This window comes from Budorcas taxicolor, chromosome 24 (assembly GCF_023091745.1).
Source record: "Budorcas taxicolor isolate Tak-1 chromosome 24, Takin1.1, whole genome shotgun sequence".
Taxonomy (NCBI): domain Eukaryota; kingdom Metazoa; phylum Chordata; class Mammalia; order Artiodactyla; family Bovidae; genus Budorcas; species Budorcas taxicolor.
In genome coordinates, this window is record NC_068933.1 from 33,295,025 (window position 1) to 33,313,685 (window position 18,661).

General features: G+C 49.3%; 1 protein-coding gene across 1 annotated transcript in view; it reads left to right on the forward strand.

Moving 5' to 3' along the window:
• The window catches only part of PLEKHA2 (pleckstrin homology domain containing A2), a 47,751-nt gene extending 29,766 nt beyond the window's left edge, over positions 1 to 17,985 (forward strand). Inside the window, exons 5-11 of the mRNA XM_052661471.1 lie at positions 4,647 to 4,787; positions 5,322 to 5,468; positions 5,800 to 5,868; positions 6,262 to 6,332; positions 10,433 to 10,496; positions 16,734 to 16,811; positions 17,249 to 17,985. Of these exons, the coding sequence (XP_052517431.1) occupies positions 4,647 to 4,787; positions 5,322 to 5,468; positions 5,800 to 5,868; positions 6,262 to 6,332; positions 10,433 to 10,496; positions 16,734 to 16,811; positions 17,249 to 17,611 (933 nt within the window). The 3' untranslated portion in view covers positions 17,612 to 17,985. The remainder of the gene's footprint in view (positions 1 to 4,646; positions 4,788 to 5,321; positions 5,469 to 5,799; positions 5,869 to 6,261; positions 6,333 to 10,432; positions 10,497 to 16,733; positions 16,812 to 17,248) is intronic.
• The last annotated feature ends 676 nt before the right edge of the window (positions 17,986 to 18,661 follow it).

Sequence of the window (18,661 nt, forward strand, 5' to 3'; positions counted from 1 at the left end):
CTAACGAGAACCTACTGTATAGCACAGGCGGCTCTATTCAGTGCCCTGCGGTGACCTAAATGGGGAGGGAATCCAATAAAGAGGAGATATCTGTATACAGATAGCTGACTCACTTTGCTGTACAGCAGAAACTAACACAACATTGTAAAGCAGCCATATACCCCAATAAACATTTTTAAAAACAATAAAGAATTGGGTTTGCTCAGAGTAGTAGTATTCCTATATTAGTTTCCTAAGGGCTGTTGTGAAAGGTGGATGGCTAAGAGTAACAGAAATGTATTCTCCCACAGTCCTGAGAAGTCTGACATCAGAGTGTCGGCAAGGCCCTCCATGTACCCATTGAAGGCTCAAGGGGAGAATACTTCCTTGCCCTTTCTAGCTCTCAGAGGCTTCCCTGGTTTGTCCTGCATCCCTCCACTTCTGCCTCCGTCATTGTACAGCCTGTGTGTCTGTATGACCCCTCCTCTTAGGAAGACATGAGTCATTGCACTTAAGTGAAGTGAAGTCACTCAGTCATGTCCGACTCTTTGTGACCCCAAGAACTGTAGCCCACCAGGCTCTTCCATCCATGGAATTTTCTAGGGAAGAGTACTGGAGTGGGTTGCCATTTCCTTCTCCAGGGGATCTTCCCGACCCATTGTACTTAGGGCCCACCCTAAACCAGCATCAGTTCAGTTCAGTCGCTCAGTCATGTCCGACTCTGCGACCCCATGGACTGCAGCACGCCAGGCCTCCCTGTCCATTACCAACTCACAGAGTTCACTCAAACTCATGTCCATTGAGTCGGTGATGCCATCCAGCCATCTCATCCTCTGTTGTCCCCTTCTCCTCCCGCCCTCAATCTTTCCCAGCATCAGGGGCTTTTCAAATGAGTCAGCTCTTCTCATCAGGTGGCCAAAGTATTGGAGTTTCAGCTTCAACATCCGTCTTTCCAATGAACACCCAGGACTGACCTTTAGGATGGACTGGTTGGGTTTCCTTGCAGTCTAAACCAGCATGGCTTCATCTTAATTTAATTACCTCTGCAAGAACCCTATTTCCAAATAAAGTCACATCTGAGGTTATGGGTGGACATCTTGGGAAGACATTATTCAACTCACTACATTTTTTTCGAAAGGGTTAAAAATTGGACAGTGAAATTATAGCATACTTTCCCCTATCACAGTTAGACTATTCCTCATAGTCTTGCCCTGCCTGTGGCAAGACAGTCCTTGCAAATTTCATTTCCTGTTGGAAATGGAACCCTGTGGATCTCCTCCATCATGGCACCCTTCACCAGGGAGGGGACAGGGTGGTGGAAGAGGGCCCTGTTTCACTGGGATCTTGGGAGACGGACAAGCCAAGAGGATGTCCTTGTTTTCAAGACCTGGCGCATGGTTATTGGTAAGTTTGTTCCCTGCAGGCTGATTCACCGTCTCAGGAAGTATAAGCTGTTTTGGAGATCCAGGCCATTGGTCAGAGGGAGCCGATGATGCAGGGGTGTGAGCAGTGATCACCAGCAGTTCTCTGGGTGGGCTGACGGGTCGAGAGGCAACATGACAACCAAGCTGCCAGGGGTCCTTTCCCGGCCGTCATGAACTCTGAAAGGTTACTCCCCTCCTCCTTTGCTGGGTTTCAGGAATTTATTTGGGTCACTAGGGGGCAGGTGTGCTGTTCAACCCTGGACATATCACTGGACACCCCAGCACTCACCCACATCCCAAAAGGATTCCACGCACTGGAGCAAAACACAGAGGAACTGGCAAGGGTGGTCCCAGTAGGTGGTAGGTAGTGGTGTTTAGCAGTGGCGCCGACTTTTAACGAACTTTTGTTTACCTCATCTATGAAATAGAGAAACGGATGCCTGCCTGGTAAAGTGGCCTGAGATGAGTAGTAATGTAGGAAGAGACGAGTACTTCCTCCGCCTGGCACTGAGCAGAGGCCCAAAGCAACTGTTGTCTGAGAAGGAAAGGAGAGGGAGGGTTTCTGGCCTCATCTGGAGAGGTGGGGGGCAGAGGTCGCCCTTGACTATCTAAGTTGAGTGCACAGGCCAGGAAGAAGGGTCCTGTCCTCTTTCTGGGGCCCCAGTGTTGATCACGATGGTCTTACTCCTTTGAATTAGATGCATAGGGGTGTGGTCCTTCATTCTCATCCTTAGCAGGCAGAGTTAGTTCTCCTATGGCCCTGAGCTGTGAACTCCCCCCACCCCACTTCCTGGCTTACAGTAGCTTTTGAAAATTAATTAAGCTGCTCCAGGTCATGTATGGATGTGAGAGTTGGACTATAAAGAAAGCTGAGTGCTGAAAAATTGATGCTTTTGAACTGTGGTGTTGGGGAAGACTCTTGAGAGTCCCTTGGACTGCAAGGAGATCCAACCAGTTCATCCTAAGGGAGATCAGTCCTGAGTATTCATTGGAAGGACTGATGATGAACCTGAAACTCCAATACTTTGGCCACCTGATGCAAAGAACTGACTAATTTGAAAAGACCCTGGTGCTGGGAAAGATTGAAGGCAGGAGGAGAAGGGGATGACAAGATGAGATGGTTGGATGGCATCACCGACTCAATGGACATAAATTTTAGTAAACTCTGGTAGTTGGTGATGGACAGGGAGGCCTGGCATGCTGCAGTCCATGGGATCGCAAAGAGTCGTACATGACTGAGTGACTGAACTGACTGAGATCTTAGTTGCAGCATGTGGGATCTAGTTTCCTGACCAGGGATCGAATCCAGGCCTCCTGCATTGGGAGTGTGGAATCTTAGCCCCTGGAGCACCAGGGAAGTCTTGCAATAGTGTTTTCGTTTTTCTTTTTTAAACTTTTTTTTTTTTTACAGTTTTTAAAGGTTACTTTCCATTTAAATGATTACAAAATATTGGCTATATTTCCCATGTTGTATAATATAACCTTGAGCTGTGAGCTCTTGAAAGATCTGGATTCTTAGGTCTTTCTAGCTTCCAAGGCTGTCGAAGAAGTGAAACAGGATGTTAGGTTTTCTTCTGGGGTCTGCAGTTACTTTCCTGGCAGACTCACATGGGGTCTTGGGTCCTCGTGAAGGACGGGCTTTGTGGTGTGGTGGGGACTGAACCAGCAGAGTTCAGGGACTTGGTCTCTGCTTAGGTGTTAATATTAATCACGGCTTTGGGCATATGATTGGACTGTTCTGGGCCTCTCTGATGATGAAAGATTTTCCAGTATAAATGAGAAATGGACAAGGAGGACGAAAAGTGGCAACATGAATGAGGATAAATGACCTCGGGTTGGGAGAATGGTCAGGACTGGGACAAACTGAAGAATCTGTTCCCCATCCAAAGACTGAACTGCTGCTTTGCTGGAAAACAAGATTGTTTTGTATGAAATATTTCAGATTTTAATTGCAGGTTGAAAAACATACTGGATAGGACAGACGAGACACAGTTGGGGCAAGTCTGCCTTTGGACCACCAGTTTGCAACCTGTGGTCTCAAACGTGCCCTAAAAATTCTGTGACTCTTTGATCAGCTGGAGAGGATCAAAGATAAATCATTTTGCAGAAGGGCGATATTTGTAAGTGCTAGTACCATTAATAAAAAGTTATTTAGAGGGACTCCCCTGTGGTCCAATGGTTAAGAGTCCACCTGCCAATGCAGGAGATACAGGTTTGATCCCTGGTCCTGGAAGATCCCACGTGCCACAGGGCAGCTAAGCCAGTGCGTCACAACTACTGAGCCCAAGCGCTGTAGCTTTTGAACCCGCATGTTGCAAATACCAAAGCCCACACACCTAGATCCCAAGCTCTGCAACAAGCGAAGCCACTGCAATAAGAAGCCCAAGCACCATAACGAAGCATAGGGCTGGCTCACTGCAACTAGAGAAAGCCTGTGCAACAGCGAAGACTCAGCACGGCCAAAAATATATATAGATTAATTAATTTTAAAAAAGTTTACTTAGAATACCTTAATTAAAATACTTTTGTATTTTTATTCATATTTTAAGTGTTTGAATTTATATCCTCTCATCATTTGATGACCATGATAACTCTATGACGGTGTCACTCATTTAGTGACAGGTCAGAGGTTACACCCCAAGCCCTGGGACATGCTCCCCATCCTGTACCGTATGCCACAGGCGTCTCACCTACTGCTGAGCATCCTTTCTCCCGTCTTTATGGTCCTGGCTCCTTTTCATCCTCCAGGTCACTGTTTGAGCATCTCTTTCCCCTGGAGACTTACACCAACCATGCCCACAATTTTCTGCTGCCAGTCTCAGCTCCTGTTTATTGTCTTCAAGGCAGTCACCACGATTTGTGATTATTCTGGCTGTTCGTCTTGCTGTATGCTTGTGATCAGTCTCCCTGATCAGCATGGACGTGGAGTGAGGGCAGGACATGTGTCTGTGTGTGCTGGTTTATCTTTGGTCTCTAGCCAGGCAGGGGCTGACTCACTCAGAGTAGGTGCTCAGCGCATTTGTTGAGTAAGTGTGTGCCTCTGTGTGTGTGTGTGTTTGTATGGTGGGAGTGGTTTGCTGAATTCCTCATGGCCAGGTTTGGATGGATGGAAGGACATGGGGGGAAGGGGTTTCTCACTATAACTTGGCACATTAACTTTCTTCTTCCTCCCACCGTCCTTGGTCACCTCCCTGCTTTTTCTGGGCTTTCTTTCCCGGTTAACTGCGCTGTCGTTCTTCCCAGGTACCCAAAGCTGGGAACCTGCCTCTGACAACTGAAGTTCTCAAGAGCCTAGCAACTCCTCTGGCCTTAGAGAAGAAGCCACAGGTGGCCTACAAGACAGAGATCATCGGAGGGGTGGTGGTACACACGCCCATCAACCAGGTGCTGGGGCCTGGGGCTGCCAGGCTGGGGCACGGGGGGGGGGGGGGGGGGGGGGTTTGGTCCAGGGGTGTCCATGGTGTGTCAGTGACATGACAGGAGGGCAGGACCAAGGAAAGGGCAGGGGTGGGGGAGCCCGTGTACATGGGCTGATGGAGAATACCAACAGTGCAGAGACTGCGGCCGCTGCATCTGGACCTCTGTGGCCAGGACAGCTCTGCATCACCCGCGGGGACTGGCACCTGTGGAGCCCGCGGGAAGCGGGCGGAGGGTGGCTGGCAGCAAGCTCACTGTGCCTCTGCCTCGTCTGGTTTGCTTTGGCAGCCCTTCTCTTTCTCCTGGGTCTCCCGGCCCTTCCCAGCCTTGCTCCGTGAAAGCACCCTGTACAGTGCCTGCCCAAGACAAAAGTTTACTTTCTGGTTTATTTCTTATTTGACTGCCCTCGTGGGCCAAGAGGAAGAGGTGACTGGCCAGGGCGGGTGGGGCCGTGTCAGGAGCAGGGAGGTGCTAACCCTGCCCCGCCCCGTTTCCATGTAGAACGGCGGGGATGGGCAGGAAGTGGGTGAGCTCGGCTCCCACGCCATCCTTCGGAGGTCTCAGAGTTACATCCCCACGACCGGCTGCCGGGGTCCCACCGGGCCGCCCCTCATCAAGAGCGGCTACTGTGTGAAGCAAGGGAACGTGGTGAGTGTCCGCGAGGGGAGCTGAAGGGGGTTCTGGGGACCCCAGGAGCCAGTGGGTGTGGGCGAGCCCGAGGGGAGGGCAGATTGCTGGGAGGAGGTTGGAGCCGGCCACGCCCACATCGGCTGATTCCAGGAGGGGCTCAAAGGAAACGTGCGCCCTGCTGTCCGAGGTGCTCCCAGGCGTTTCCGCAGAGGAAGAAATCCTTGGTTCCTCACTCTGGTCCCCCAGGCTGGGAGCCTGGCCTTTGCGGGGAGAGGTCCCCAGAAGCTTAGAACCAGAATGCGCCCCCGGGGACCTCTTCTAACAGTCTGCTCTCCACCCTCTATTGCAGCGCAAGAGCTGGAAGCGGCGCTTCTTTGCGCTGGATGACTTTACCATCTGCTACTTCAAGTGTGAGCAGGTTTGTCGTGGCCCTGGGGCCCTCAAGAGACCGAGGGGTCTCACACGTGTGTGTGTGTGTGTGCATGCACGCGCATGTGTGTGAGCAGAGATGTGGGCACACAGACTCATTTGTGTGCTGGGAGTGTGCGGCATCTTAGCTCCGTCCACCTGGTGTGGGCAGCTTCGCCATGATATTAAAGTGGCCTTGACGAACTCCCTCCCTGTGTGTGCTGAGAACCGCAGAGCATCTTCTTAGATTTTTTTTTTTCCTCCTCTCTTGATTGTTTCGGGAACTTGTCTTGTTTGTGACCTGGTTTCAGCCAGTCATGTCTGATGATAATGGCCGGCTGGTCCCAGCGGTGGCCTTGGGCAGACGGCCTCATTCACTCTATCTCCCCGTTTCCTCCCCCAGGACCGAGAACCACTTCGTACCATATACCTCAAGGATGTTCTCAAGACCCACGAGTGTCTGGTCAAGTCTGGGTAATTGTCTCTGCTTCTTCTTCTGTGGTCAGAACCCCGTGTGCCATCTTAGCTCTCCCGATACTCCTTGTCTGAGGCTCTGTTCCAGAGTCTGCCTTTAAGAGCAGGAGGACTTCGTCTCCCTGACATCTGTGGCTGCCTGCCTCCATCCAGGTGGTCACAGCGGCAAGATGGTGCGCTTGGCCAACCTGCCCACTTCCCAGCCCTTTACTCTTACTCCTCAGATGAGCCTGTGTAACACTGTTCTCATGGAGGAAAAGAAAGAATATGGAACAGAGGAGAGAGAGGTCCTTCTCAGGTGTCGGATGCTCATTGCCCAGGTCTGACCTTCAGGGGAGGGGGCCACTGTACCCTTAGTCTCTCACGTTTTTGCACATTTGCTCAGAGCCTTGTTTGTGCCAGTGCCTCTGACCTGAATTGTTATGCCTTTTCTCTTCTCTTCCTTTTGACAAAGTCCCTGATACCTTCTTTAAAAAATATATATATATATTTTTGGCCGTGCTGGGTCTTTGTTGCTGTGTGTGGGCTTTTCTCTAGTCATGGCCAGCACGGGCTACCCTGTGGTTGTGGAGCGCACACCGGCTTTTCATTCTGGTGGCTTCTGTTGTTGTGGAGCACAGGCTGTACCACATGCAGGCGTCAGTAATTAGGCTTGTGGGCTCAGTAGTTCTGGTCCCTGGGCTCCAGAGCACAGGCTCACTCGTTACGGTGCACGGGCTTAGTTGCTCCGCGGCATGTGGGATCTTTCCAGATCAGGGGTCGTCTCCTGCATGGGCAAGCAGATTCTTTACCACTGAGCCACCAGGGAGGTCCCCCGATGTCTTCGTAACATAGGGCTGATTCATGGCAATGCTGTCGGGCAGGAAGAAGAAATATTTTTTAAGATGTTCTTTCCACCAGGAAATGGTTACCTTTCCAGGGCCGCGGAGGGCAGGACGAATTTGGGACCTGGGGCCTATTCAATGGCTCTCCCATATCTGGCACCCATACTGGTGCCCTTGGAGCCAAGCTTTAGAGACCCGGGGGCATTTGGGCACCTGGCGGTCCTCGCTCGGCCCTCCATCAGCAGTCTGCAGGGGCAGTTTGCTGTATCTCCCTCCCACGGACTGTGCGTGCAGAGCCAGTGTCACCAGGGGAGCTGTTGACAGCAGGCTGAGTGTTCTCACATGAGGCGTGGGAGGGTCTTGCATGAAAGCGAGGTGCGCTGTGGCCCATGGAAGCGGGGACTGTCGTGAGCCTTGCAAACAGCAGTTGCAGAGTTTAGAAGATAAGGAAAGTTCCCACCGACAGATTATCACTTGTGAGAGCAGCTACAGATGGAAGTTCCAGAAGCGCAGCTCTGGAGCTGACCATGGGTGGAGGAGAGATGGGACTTGTTCCCAACCCTGGAGGCCTGTGCAGGTCAACAGGCGGGCTGGGGTGACTTAGAGAACCCAGATAATGTTTGGTCCTGAGAGTGCTTCACACTTCACCTGAGCCGCTCACCAGCAGAGTCAGACTGAACTGTGGGAAAGAGAACTGAGAGACAGGCAGATCCCTGGGGAAGGAAGCTCCCAGACTCTGCAGGTTCCAGGCCTGTGAGACTAGGCTTCTCCCCAGCCCAGTCAAGGGGATTCTGGGCATCTGGATAGTCAGTTAATGTTTTATTGAATTGAATTGAATTAAAAGGCTTCATAGGTGAAGGAAATGGCAACCAACTCCAGTAAACTTGCCTGGAGAATCCCATGGACAGAGGAGCCTGGCGGGCTTTACAGTCTAAGGGGTTGCAAAGAGTCGGACATGACTGAAGCACCTGAGCACAAAAGGCTTCATGCAGCCTGAGAAATGGATGCAAAAAGGGTGGGGATTTCCTCCCGGTTTTGCTTTTTCCTCCCCAGCAGTTGATTACATGACCGTATGTACGTGCATGAATAGTTTGAAAGGTTAAACCACTTTAGCCAGAAGGAAGTGCCATCTCCTCTCAGATACTCAGAAAGGGACGACAATAGCTAATGACATGCATTTCAGATGAGCACCGTGTGGCTTTCTCGTTGCACCAGATGCCGTGTATAACTTATAACTGATCTTTGTGGTGATAAGCTTGATAGAGACGGGCTTCTGATTTCCATTGTACAGCTGGAGTGCAAAGGCTCACAGAGTTTTAAACATATTCCTGAAATACCATTTCCCAGTGGAGTCAGGATCAGGCCCTAAGTCTATTTGACCCCCTCACCCCCACCCCATAGCTGTACCCTCCCCTGGGGGTCTTTAATCTCATGCTTCTCTTTTGCCCACATGCCCCTGTCACTGGCCACGCATCTGCCATTTCCTTCGAAGCCTTGATTCCTGAAGCCAGCCTTGTCTGTGATCAGTCCTGTCTTTTCTTTCTTCCATTAAAAAAAATATTTTTGGCCGTGCCGCTCGGCATGTGGGATCTTAGCTCCTGGACCAGGGATGGAATCCGTATGTCCTGTAGTGGAAGCGCAGTCTACCGCTGGACCGCCAGGGACGTCCACCTGCAGTTAGTCCTTTCTTGGAATCATTCTAACTCTTGGCATGTAACACACACTTCAGCGTCTGACTCTATAGTTTTGCTTTTTAATGTTCTTTTATGGGGAAGGAGGTGGATCTCCTGCTCCTGTATGTTCCCCCAGAGACTGGATACACCAGGCAGGCATTTCACCCTGGAAATCATTTCAGCCATTTGGAGGCTTGTGACTAAGCATCAGCTACTTCTAGCCTTCTTCCTTGCAGAAGTCAAAGCCCTCTTACAAACCTCACCCCAGTTTGAAGCACCTTTAAGTGGTCCACACTCTCCTTCCCTTTCTCCTCCTTCGCATCTAGCCCCCTTCTGAGAGCTGGGATTTGGTGAAATGGATGTGGTTGCTGTGTGGATGGAGAAAGACTTTGGAAATGAGAGATTTGGGTCCCTGAGGAGAGGCCTGGTGGTGGAGTAATTAAGAGTGTAGACTCTGGAATCAGACCTGGATTCAGATCCTGACTCTGCCATTTATTTACTTCGGTGCCATGGACCAGTCACAGAACCTCTTTGAGCCTGGGTTTACCCCAGTGGGGAAAGTCTTACTGCCTCATTGAATGGTGGTGAAGATTGGATGAAATAGCGCATCTCAAAACACAAAGACAGGGATTTCCGTGTGGTTCAGTGGTTAATACTCTGCACTGCCAACGCAGGGGGCATGAGTTTAATCCTAGTTGGGGAACCAAGGTCCCACATGCCATATGGCTTGGCCCAAAGATTTTTTAAAAATCACAAATAACAGATTGGTGGTTACCAGAGGTGGATGGTTGGGGGTAACCAAAATGGATGGAGGGAGCTGAGTGGTACAGACCTCCAGTTATAAATAAGTCCTGGGAATGGAGTGTATAACATGGTGACTGTGGTTAAGGGTACTGTATGTGAACGTTGCTAAAAGAGTTGATCTTAAAAGTTATCATCTTATCACAAGAAAACAAATTGTAACTATGTAGTGTGGTGAGTGTTGCCTAGACAGTGATCATTTGCAATAGATCCAAATATCGAATCATGTTGTACACCGGAAACAAATTTACTGCTCTTTTTTATGAATATACTGTTCTATGTCTGTTATCTCTCTATAATACATACAAATAAATATATGTATATAATATATATATTTAATGTAGATATAATGGATATATAACAGCTTGTGTGTTTACATGTGTGTGTTTGTATCCAATAAGACTTTCATTACTTGACCCTAAAATAAAACCCCTCAAAATGGTACCTCTCACAAAGCACTTGGTACATCTTGGCCACTAAAGAAACACAACTGTAGGCAGTGTGGGGGTGTGGCACATATGAGGCAAGAGGTCTTAGAAGCAAAGGAGCTGTGTCTTGTGAGAACTGATGGCGGTGTGTATTGGGGAGGGGGTGTCCATGGGGATGGTTAAACCACTGGAGATCCTCCAGGAAGTGAAGCTGAAGGAAACATGGCAATGCTTTCTGAGGCAAGGGCTGCAGGAGGAAGGGCCTGTGAACCCCCTTTTGACGGTAGGTGGCACAGGTACCTGTCTTAGCTTGAATCAGGTCCCCAGTGGGTGACCAGCATACCTGGTAACATTCTTTCCCTCTCTCTGTCTAGCGATCTGCTGATGAGGGACAACCTGTTTGAAATAATAACCAGCTCCAGGACCTTCTACGTGCAGGTAAAAAGCTCCTCCTCCACCCCGAGAAGACGGGGACTTTCCTTCTCTGTGGCGAGTATACTTGCAGGGCTACCTTTCCCTCTGCTTTCTCTTTTATTTTGTTCGAAATTTCTCGGTGGTAAATTTAGGCCCCCGATAGTCAGTCCAGGTCCCATTTCATTCTAAACAGGATGTTTGCCCCAAGCTTCCCAACCATAAAATAATAAGAGTGGCCCGAGCCATCTCACTGGGGACTGTGAGCTTGTACCAGCTGCTCTCAGTTGCCGGGCGCCAGCTAAGCAGAGAAAAGGAGAACTGGTCAGTGGTTTCACTTCTCCCTTGGAGGGTATTTATAAGCCCCGTCTGTGTGTGGACGGCGCTGCGTGCGGAAGGACCAAAGCACAGAGGGCCCTGTGCGGGGACCAGGTGCATAGCCAGCTGCACAGAGAAAGCCATTGTGTGGGCGCCGACCGTTCAGCTCTCAGAAGCGTCTCCCCTCCGCCCACGGCTCTGGAGTTCTCCCAGCTCCTCCTCAGATCATGGGAGCTGGAAAGGCAGATTTCCAGCCTCTAGCGCGACCTAGACTTTCATGACCTAGTCCCCACCCCGGGCCACCTAGTGGTCAGTCCACAGATGGCATGCCCCCGGACTCCCCCGCCTTGCAATGACGCTGCCTTTCTAGTGCCAGGGCTGCTGTGGGGTGTGTTGGTTGAAATTTGGGGCCTCCCCGCACAGTTTCTCAGGGCTCCCTGCATGCTCCCCACTAAATGCCCTTTCTTTCGAGAGGTCGCCTCTCAGCCATTTCGTGAGCAGCCGCACCCTCTGAGCCGGTTCCCCTGGCTGAGCCCAGCAGACCTGTTGGCAGCTGGAGGCATCTGTGGGTTCCATTCATTCAGGTGAACACCCGGGAAGAGCCCTGGAAAGTGCTGGGGCCTTCGGGCAGCCTCCGTGCTGTTCGGGGCCAAAGTCTGAGCTGTAGGTACAAGAACTTCCAGTTCCTGGATTTGACAGATATTTGTAGATTCTTCTCAGAGTGCAGGCATTGCCTCATCCTGGGGACCCGACGTTCAACAGAACAGATCCTGAACCAGAGAGGGAGACAGTCAAGAAAACTGGCAATTAGAACAGTGTGATGAGGTGGGGGTCAGCGTGTTGGGGAGATGAACACAAGTGACCTTTTAGGGCAGTGTAACTATTCCGCGGGCTTCCATGGTGGTGCTAGTGGTAAAGAGCACCCATCTGCCAATGCAGGAGACATAAGAGACGGGTTTGATCCTTGGGTCAGTAAAACCCTTGGAGGAGGGCATGGAAACCCACTCCAGTACTCTTGGCTGGAGAATTCCCATGGACAGAGGAGGTTGGCAGGCTATAGTCCATAGGGGTCGCAAAGATTCGGCCGCGACTGAAGTGACTTAGCACGCAGGCAGCGGTTCTGTATGATGCTGTAGTGGAAGATGTGTGAAATTGAATTTTACAGCACAGAGTGTTAACTTTTAATATATGCAAATTAAAAAAATAATTTAGATGGTTGGGTGATCCCAGTATGGCATGCAGAATATGATCAAAGAACCTACATGTGTTAAAGTATGAAGCAACCTCACTCATGGAGGTGGGGTTGGGGGGGAAGAAAGTGTGAGAAGGGCTACCCTTAGAGTAGGTAGTGGTTGCTATGGGAACTCCTAAGAAGGGTACCTCCCCTAGTCTCAGGGAGTTAAGAGAAGTTTCCTGAAGGAAGATGGAGGAAAAGTGGCCCAGAGAGTTGTTCAGTCGCTAAGTCACGTCTGACTCTCTGTGACCCCATGGACTGCAGCACGCCAGGCTTCCCTGTCCTCCACTATCTCCTAGAGTCTGCTCAAGTTCCATGTCCATTGAGTCGGTGAAGGTATCTAATCATCTCATCCTCTGTTGTCCCCTTCTCCTCCTGCCCTCAATGTTTCCCAGCATCAGGGTCTTTTCTAATGAGTTGGCTGTTCGCATCAGGTGGCCAAAGTATTGGCCCAGGGAGAGGGAACAGCAAGCAGCATGTGAAAAAAAATGCCTAGAGGTGAAAGAGGCTCAGGTGCTGGAAAGCTGATATAGAGGGTCCTTGTTAAAAAGCTGTATTTTATCCTGGGGATTAGGCCCTTGGAGGTTAAGCTGGGGCAGTGACCCAATCAGATCCGCCTCTTAAAAATCCCATTTGCACAATGGCGTAAGTTTCAGAGCCTTGTTTTCCTCATTTGTAAAGGGGAGATGGTAGTCCTTGATCCTGGCCACTTCGATGGGACCCTGGACCCTGGCAGTGAATGTCCTGGCTGGTGTGGTGTAGTGGCTTGGCAGTGTAGGGGACAGATAAGAAAAGGGTGAGACAGGAGCCAGCAGAGCAGTTGGGAGGCTATTTATTGTCATGGTTTCAGTGACAAGGGAGGGATAAGGAAGCCTGATATCGGATGGGTGAAAAGTGGAGAAATTTGAAAAGTCCTTTCCAGGACTTTAAAGTTGATTGAATGTGGGATGAAGGGAGAGATGGGAGGTGAAGACCCTGCCCAGATGTCTGGCTGGAGCCTCAGGGTGACGATGGCAGCCGTCACTGCAGAGGACGAACATACGGAAGGAGGGGCTGTCGAGGGCAAAGGGAAGCCTTGCTCAGGTGGTTGTGGTTCCTGCAAGATGTCCAAGGTGACCTGTTAGGACAGCCCCAGATGGATGGTGCCTGACACGGTGGTGGTGCTGAGTAAACATATGCCAGGTGAATGATGATACCAGGTGAGGGTCTAGGACGGTGCTTTGGGTGGAGATAGTGACTTGGGAAACATGAACGCAGGCAAAAAGTGTTCAGAAGACACTGCGTCATTGGCAAGAGAGTCTGCAGTTAACAAGAACCTTATCATCACTTCTGTCCTCCTTTTCCATCTGCTGTCGCATTTCTAGGGTAAAAGAACCCTCACATGGCCCTGAGTAAATAAATGAGGGACTGGGCAAATCTGGGTATAGCAGCACACTCAGAAAGTTGGAGAAGAGTAGAGATGAAAACTCTTTAAGAATATGTATTTATTCATTTAAAAACAACCACCGTAAACTCATTTATGTTATCACAAGTAACATTTCATGAAAAATAACTGTGTTTCTAAAACAGAGGAGCAACAGGAGTAGCATTTTTTTTTTTTTTGTATTTTTTGCAAATCTCTTTAATGGCTGGCTTATTGGAAGACAGCAGGGTTCTCAGATCTGCTTCTGCATTCAGTCTGGGGCCATATGTTGTTTTGATAGAAGAGTGTGAAGAAAATCTGGCCCCGCAGAGACATGTATTTGGGAAAAGGGGATATTTTAATCTCTCAGATGACTGTGGTCAGTTTGTCCCTTTGAATGGATCATACGTGGCAGGGATGTATCTGAAGGTGGGATTTGCTCCTAGGGAGAGGGTAGGGGTTATTAGCTGTTGGGAATAGAATTAAGAAGGGCTGCCTAAAAATTCTGGGCAGTTGCAACAGAAGTAACCAGTAATATATATTGGAAGTCTCTTATTTTTTATTTTTGACTGTGGCATGAGGACCTTAGGTCCCTGACCTGGGGATTGAACCTGTGCCCCCTGCAGTGGAAACCACTGGACCACCGAAGGAGGTTCTAGAAGCCTTTTATTGATGACCTGTTAGAATTCAGTGCTTAAAACCGTTGCATCTGTTACCACGCTGATAGCAGATCCTCAATCAGAGCTCATGGACTGCAATAAAAATCACTGTCTGCAGTGATTCATTTAATACCCTTTGTTCCTCTCACCTCAAAAACTGCGCTCAAGGACAGAAACCCTACTTTTTCTTTTGAACCAAGCACCAGAAGCATAGCACACCCTTAAGCAGACCTGTAAGAGGTGAAGGTATAAGCTTGGCACTTCCCTTCTTGTTCTGCTGAGTTTTTTCAGCCTTTTTTTGTTCAGTCTCTTAGTAATTCACCGTAGGGTGGGTGGATTTCAGCTCTGGTTTTTACCTCTGGTTCATGAAACTACCTTTGTGATGTGGTTTTAAGATATTTTTGAGTTTCTGATAAAAGCTAAGCACAGGCTTTCCATAAAAGATAGATATACACATATATTGTAATCTTCACATATAGTTTTGGAGGTTTCACTGAATTTCTGTCGCCCATGGAGTCCAGTTCTTAAAAGTACTAATAGAGATTTTAACTGTGAGCTCAATAACATAATATCCTATTTCTTCTCATGTGGGATCAATATCTGCCTTTTTATTTGAAAAATATTTTAAGCACTAGAATAATGTTTATCCAGAGAAAAGCAATATCTCAAATGCGAGTTGAAATATAAGACAATTTTACTTTAAATGTCCAAACTATAGAAATAGAGGTGAGCATTTATGAATAACGTTATTTATACTAGAAATAATGATCAATATCTTTTCAAACAACCCAAGGAATCTGAGAGACTTCAAGAAATATAGAAATATGTACAGAAATCCTTAGGAAGGCTGAAAAGAATACCACAGGAAACAAGTAGGCAGTGAAGACCTGGTCAGCTTCCCGTCTGTAAACCATTTTATGGAGCTGATAAATGAGCATATTAAGACAAAGTATGTTATTTGATCCAAACAGTTTGATCCCTTTAGAATTATATGCAGTTTGAATGTGAAGAAAATGAAAAAAAAGTTGTAGGGGAGAAAGCCACGAAATATATTTATAATATTGGAATTTAGGGCTTCATTTGAGTCCCTCATATAACAATAATAACAACTGCGCTAACTAGTATGAAGCCCTTTCTGTGTATCAGGCACTTTCAAACTGCTTTGGCTAAATGAGTTCATCTAATATTTCCTAGTAGTTCTACTTGTGAAACAAGTCAGCTAGCCCTGCTGTACGTAAAATGCCTTCTGGAAGAATCTTGGAGACTGTCCTGGTTCTCTTTTTGGACTGGGGATGGGTTTCTTTTTCTGGTTGTCCAGTAACTGGGAAAAGTCCTGGGGAAAGAGGGAGCAGGTGGATTTGCGTGAGAAAGTCCTTCCACTGGGGCGCCCTTGCTGCCTCTCTTTGGCCCAGTGCGCTGGGGTGTGAAACTGCTCCCCTTGTAAACGTCCTGCACACATCTAACCAGGGAGGGTTGGTTTGGCGTGACAGGAAGGGGTAGGCGGGCAAGTTTGAGGGTTTAAAAAAAATTAGTTGTGTATTACCTTGGTGTGTAATGCAAAGAGAAAGAAACCTTTTAGGGGTGGGGAGAGTGAGGGGTGTATGTGGAAACTTTTGCAGGGCCAGCCTGTGATTGCACTCACGTGTGCCCAGGCACGCAAGTGCACACTGGTAATTTGGGGTGACTCTACCCGAGGAAAGTGCAGGGAGACAGAGAGGTGAACAAATGTAAGTTTCTGGATGTCAGGCCTTCAGTCTTGGTCCCAACTCTGTGCCTGATACCTTTAGCCACTTGCCACACCGGATAAGGCTTCAGTAAACGTTTGCCAGGATCACTTAAGCTCAACCTGGTAAAGTGGGAAGGCACTGAGAATTCCTGGGGCTCCAACCTGCTGTGTCGCAGCCTGGGACTCTCCTTTCTTCACAGAGCCGCTGCTGCCCCCTTCTGGCGTTGCTTGGTATTTCTCGGGGGGAGTCCTTGGGCTACACTGAGCATTTTGCAGGATTTCAATTCCCCAACCAGGGATTGAACACTCACCCTCAGCAGTGGAAGTGCGGAGTCCTAACCACTGGACCACCAGGGAATGCCCAGGGCAAGAACTTTCTAAGGGCTCAGCAGTGCGGTACACATTGGTGAAGCCAAGTGCTGCAAGTCTAGCAACTGTGGAGGCCTGGGTGGGACTCAGGACAGACTCAGATCGTTTGTTTTTTGAGAGAGGCCCTGTTCCTAGAGAAGCTGCCTCTCTGGGAGATTTTGCAGAGGATTTGGTTTCAGTGGGATTGGAGCTGGAAGTGGGATTGTTTGTTCTGATAGCTATAGTAAAACAGAAAGATGACTGCTTTGAGTATCTGGGGAGTGGAATCAAAACCAGCCCTAAACTTTGGGCTCTGGTTTTCTGAACCTCATTTTTACTTTTCTGTGAAACAGGAGGTGAGGCCAGGTTGATCTTGTTCCACAGGGGGTGAGGGACTTCACCTCTAAGCTCTCCCTCTCTCACGACCACTGTCCACTTTATTGATAAGGTGACGGAGACAACTTTGCTGGGGGAAAACAGATATCCTCAGAGGTCTGAAAGCCACTTGGATGATCTCTGAGATCCCCTCCCGCTCCAATGGTGTGGTGGCTCTGTAAGTGCCTTGGGTGTTTTGCAGGCGGACAGTCCGGAAGACATGCACAGCTGGATTAAGGAGATCGGGGCAGCTGTCCAGGCCCTCAAGTGCCACCCCAGAGTAAGTCACTTCCTTCCTGCTCACAGTCACTGTCAGCCTTGCGATGAGTTGTCCCGAGTGGGCGGGTTTTGGTGATGTAGGCAAGCAGCCCGGAGCCCAGATGCAGCAGAAGCTCCAAGCTGTCTTGTTTGTTTTTCTCTTTCCACTGATCTGGGTACAAATTTTTATTTCTGTTCAGTCATTGGAGGAGGTGAGGTAGAGTTGGATAGAGAACCAGGGCTTCTGATGTGTTCTACAGATCTCCCTGCCAGGCAGTCCTTGACATCTGCGGAGTGAATGCTGCCGCCGGACATAGTTGATCTCTGTAGACATGTATCTCTGGGCCTGTGAGGAGGTGATCCTGGGTGGAGGGCCTCTTCTTGGGCCTTTGGGACGAATATTGTCAGGAAATCCTTTACTTTTCTTTTTTTCCCCCCTCCCTCTTTTATTTTCCACAGGAGATGTCCTTTTCTCGGTCCATTTCTTTGACCCGCCCTGGAAGCTCCAGCCTCTCAGGGGGGCCCAACTCTATCTTGTGCAGAGGGCGAGCACCCGGGGAGGAGAGAAAGACCCTCTGCAAAGCCCCCTCCCTGGCCTCCTCCTGGCAGCCCTGGACACCCGTCCCCCAGGCCGGGGAAAAGCTGCTTCCCACCGAAGAGACTGCTGAGGACTCTTTGTTCACGCCTCGACTTGGGGAGAGCAGTACCTCTGGGGTGCTGCCCAGCTCCCGGATAAGACACCGATCGGAACCCCAGCATCCCAAGGAGAAGCCATTTGTGTTCAACCTTGATGACGAAAATATACGGACCTCTGATGTGTGATGAGGCGCGGTGCCTGGGAGGGAGGGCGTGGGCTCAGACAAGGGGCCGTGACTCAGTGTCTCCATCTGATGCAGGACAATCAGACACCTTCCCGGCACTCGCATCCCTGTGGAGTGGGAATCCAGCTGACTTTTTAAAGAAAACGAATGCAGTGTTTTTCATTTGGGAAGGTCACTAGGTTAGACCTGTAGGCTTGCTCAGTGTGCCTCTTGCTCGACTCTTCCACAGTCCACCTGGTGAGCGGAGGTTGGAAGTCCAGTTTCATTCCTAACCAATTTTTAGTTCCTTGTCTTTGTCTTAGCTTCTTCCCTTTGTTTTCAGGCCAGGCACAGAACCTTGAGGCCAGTCATCTGGTCTTATCCTATTCTTATACATTGGCGGAAGTTTGACTGTGAAGTGGGAGAGTGGTAACTAACCCAACTGAAAGGGTAGAGGGGGTGGTGGTGGTTAGGGGGGCGGGGGATCCAGGCTCCAGCTTGGTCAGGATACATTCTAAGGGACGGTGTTAAAATCTGGGGGCGTGTGGGAGGCCCCAAATGTCAACCAGGGAGATTCCCCCACCTCCAGGGGACTGCCATAAGGGAAGAAATAGGGGCCTTTTGAAGGTATGGGGAAATAATTCAACCTGAGTGGATCAGCCAATTTTGAGAATTACTCTGTTCTCTTTGAGATGTTCTTTGACCCCGAATACTGCCACCATGAAAGACAGACCTCCCCGCCCCATTTCTGTGTCAGACCCTTAGGATGGGCTTATCAGTGTTCAGTGTTGAGAACGAAACAGACATTGCCCTTGATATGGTGTTAACTGAATGTGTGGAAGGTTGATGAGCGTATGGTAATTCACTTGTGTGATCCATCAGATCTCTGTCTTAGAGTTTGAGAGTTGCTGTAAAGCAGGTGCCAGGAAGAGACGGAGTTTAGTTCACCCAGCTAAAATGTTTTGATTCATGTTTTCCTGACAGAGGAAAAAGTCTCTTTTAGCAAAGACAGATTATCTCGGGTCCTTGCCTCTCAACTCTTCTTTCATGGGGTGATACTAGTCTAGTTTTC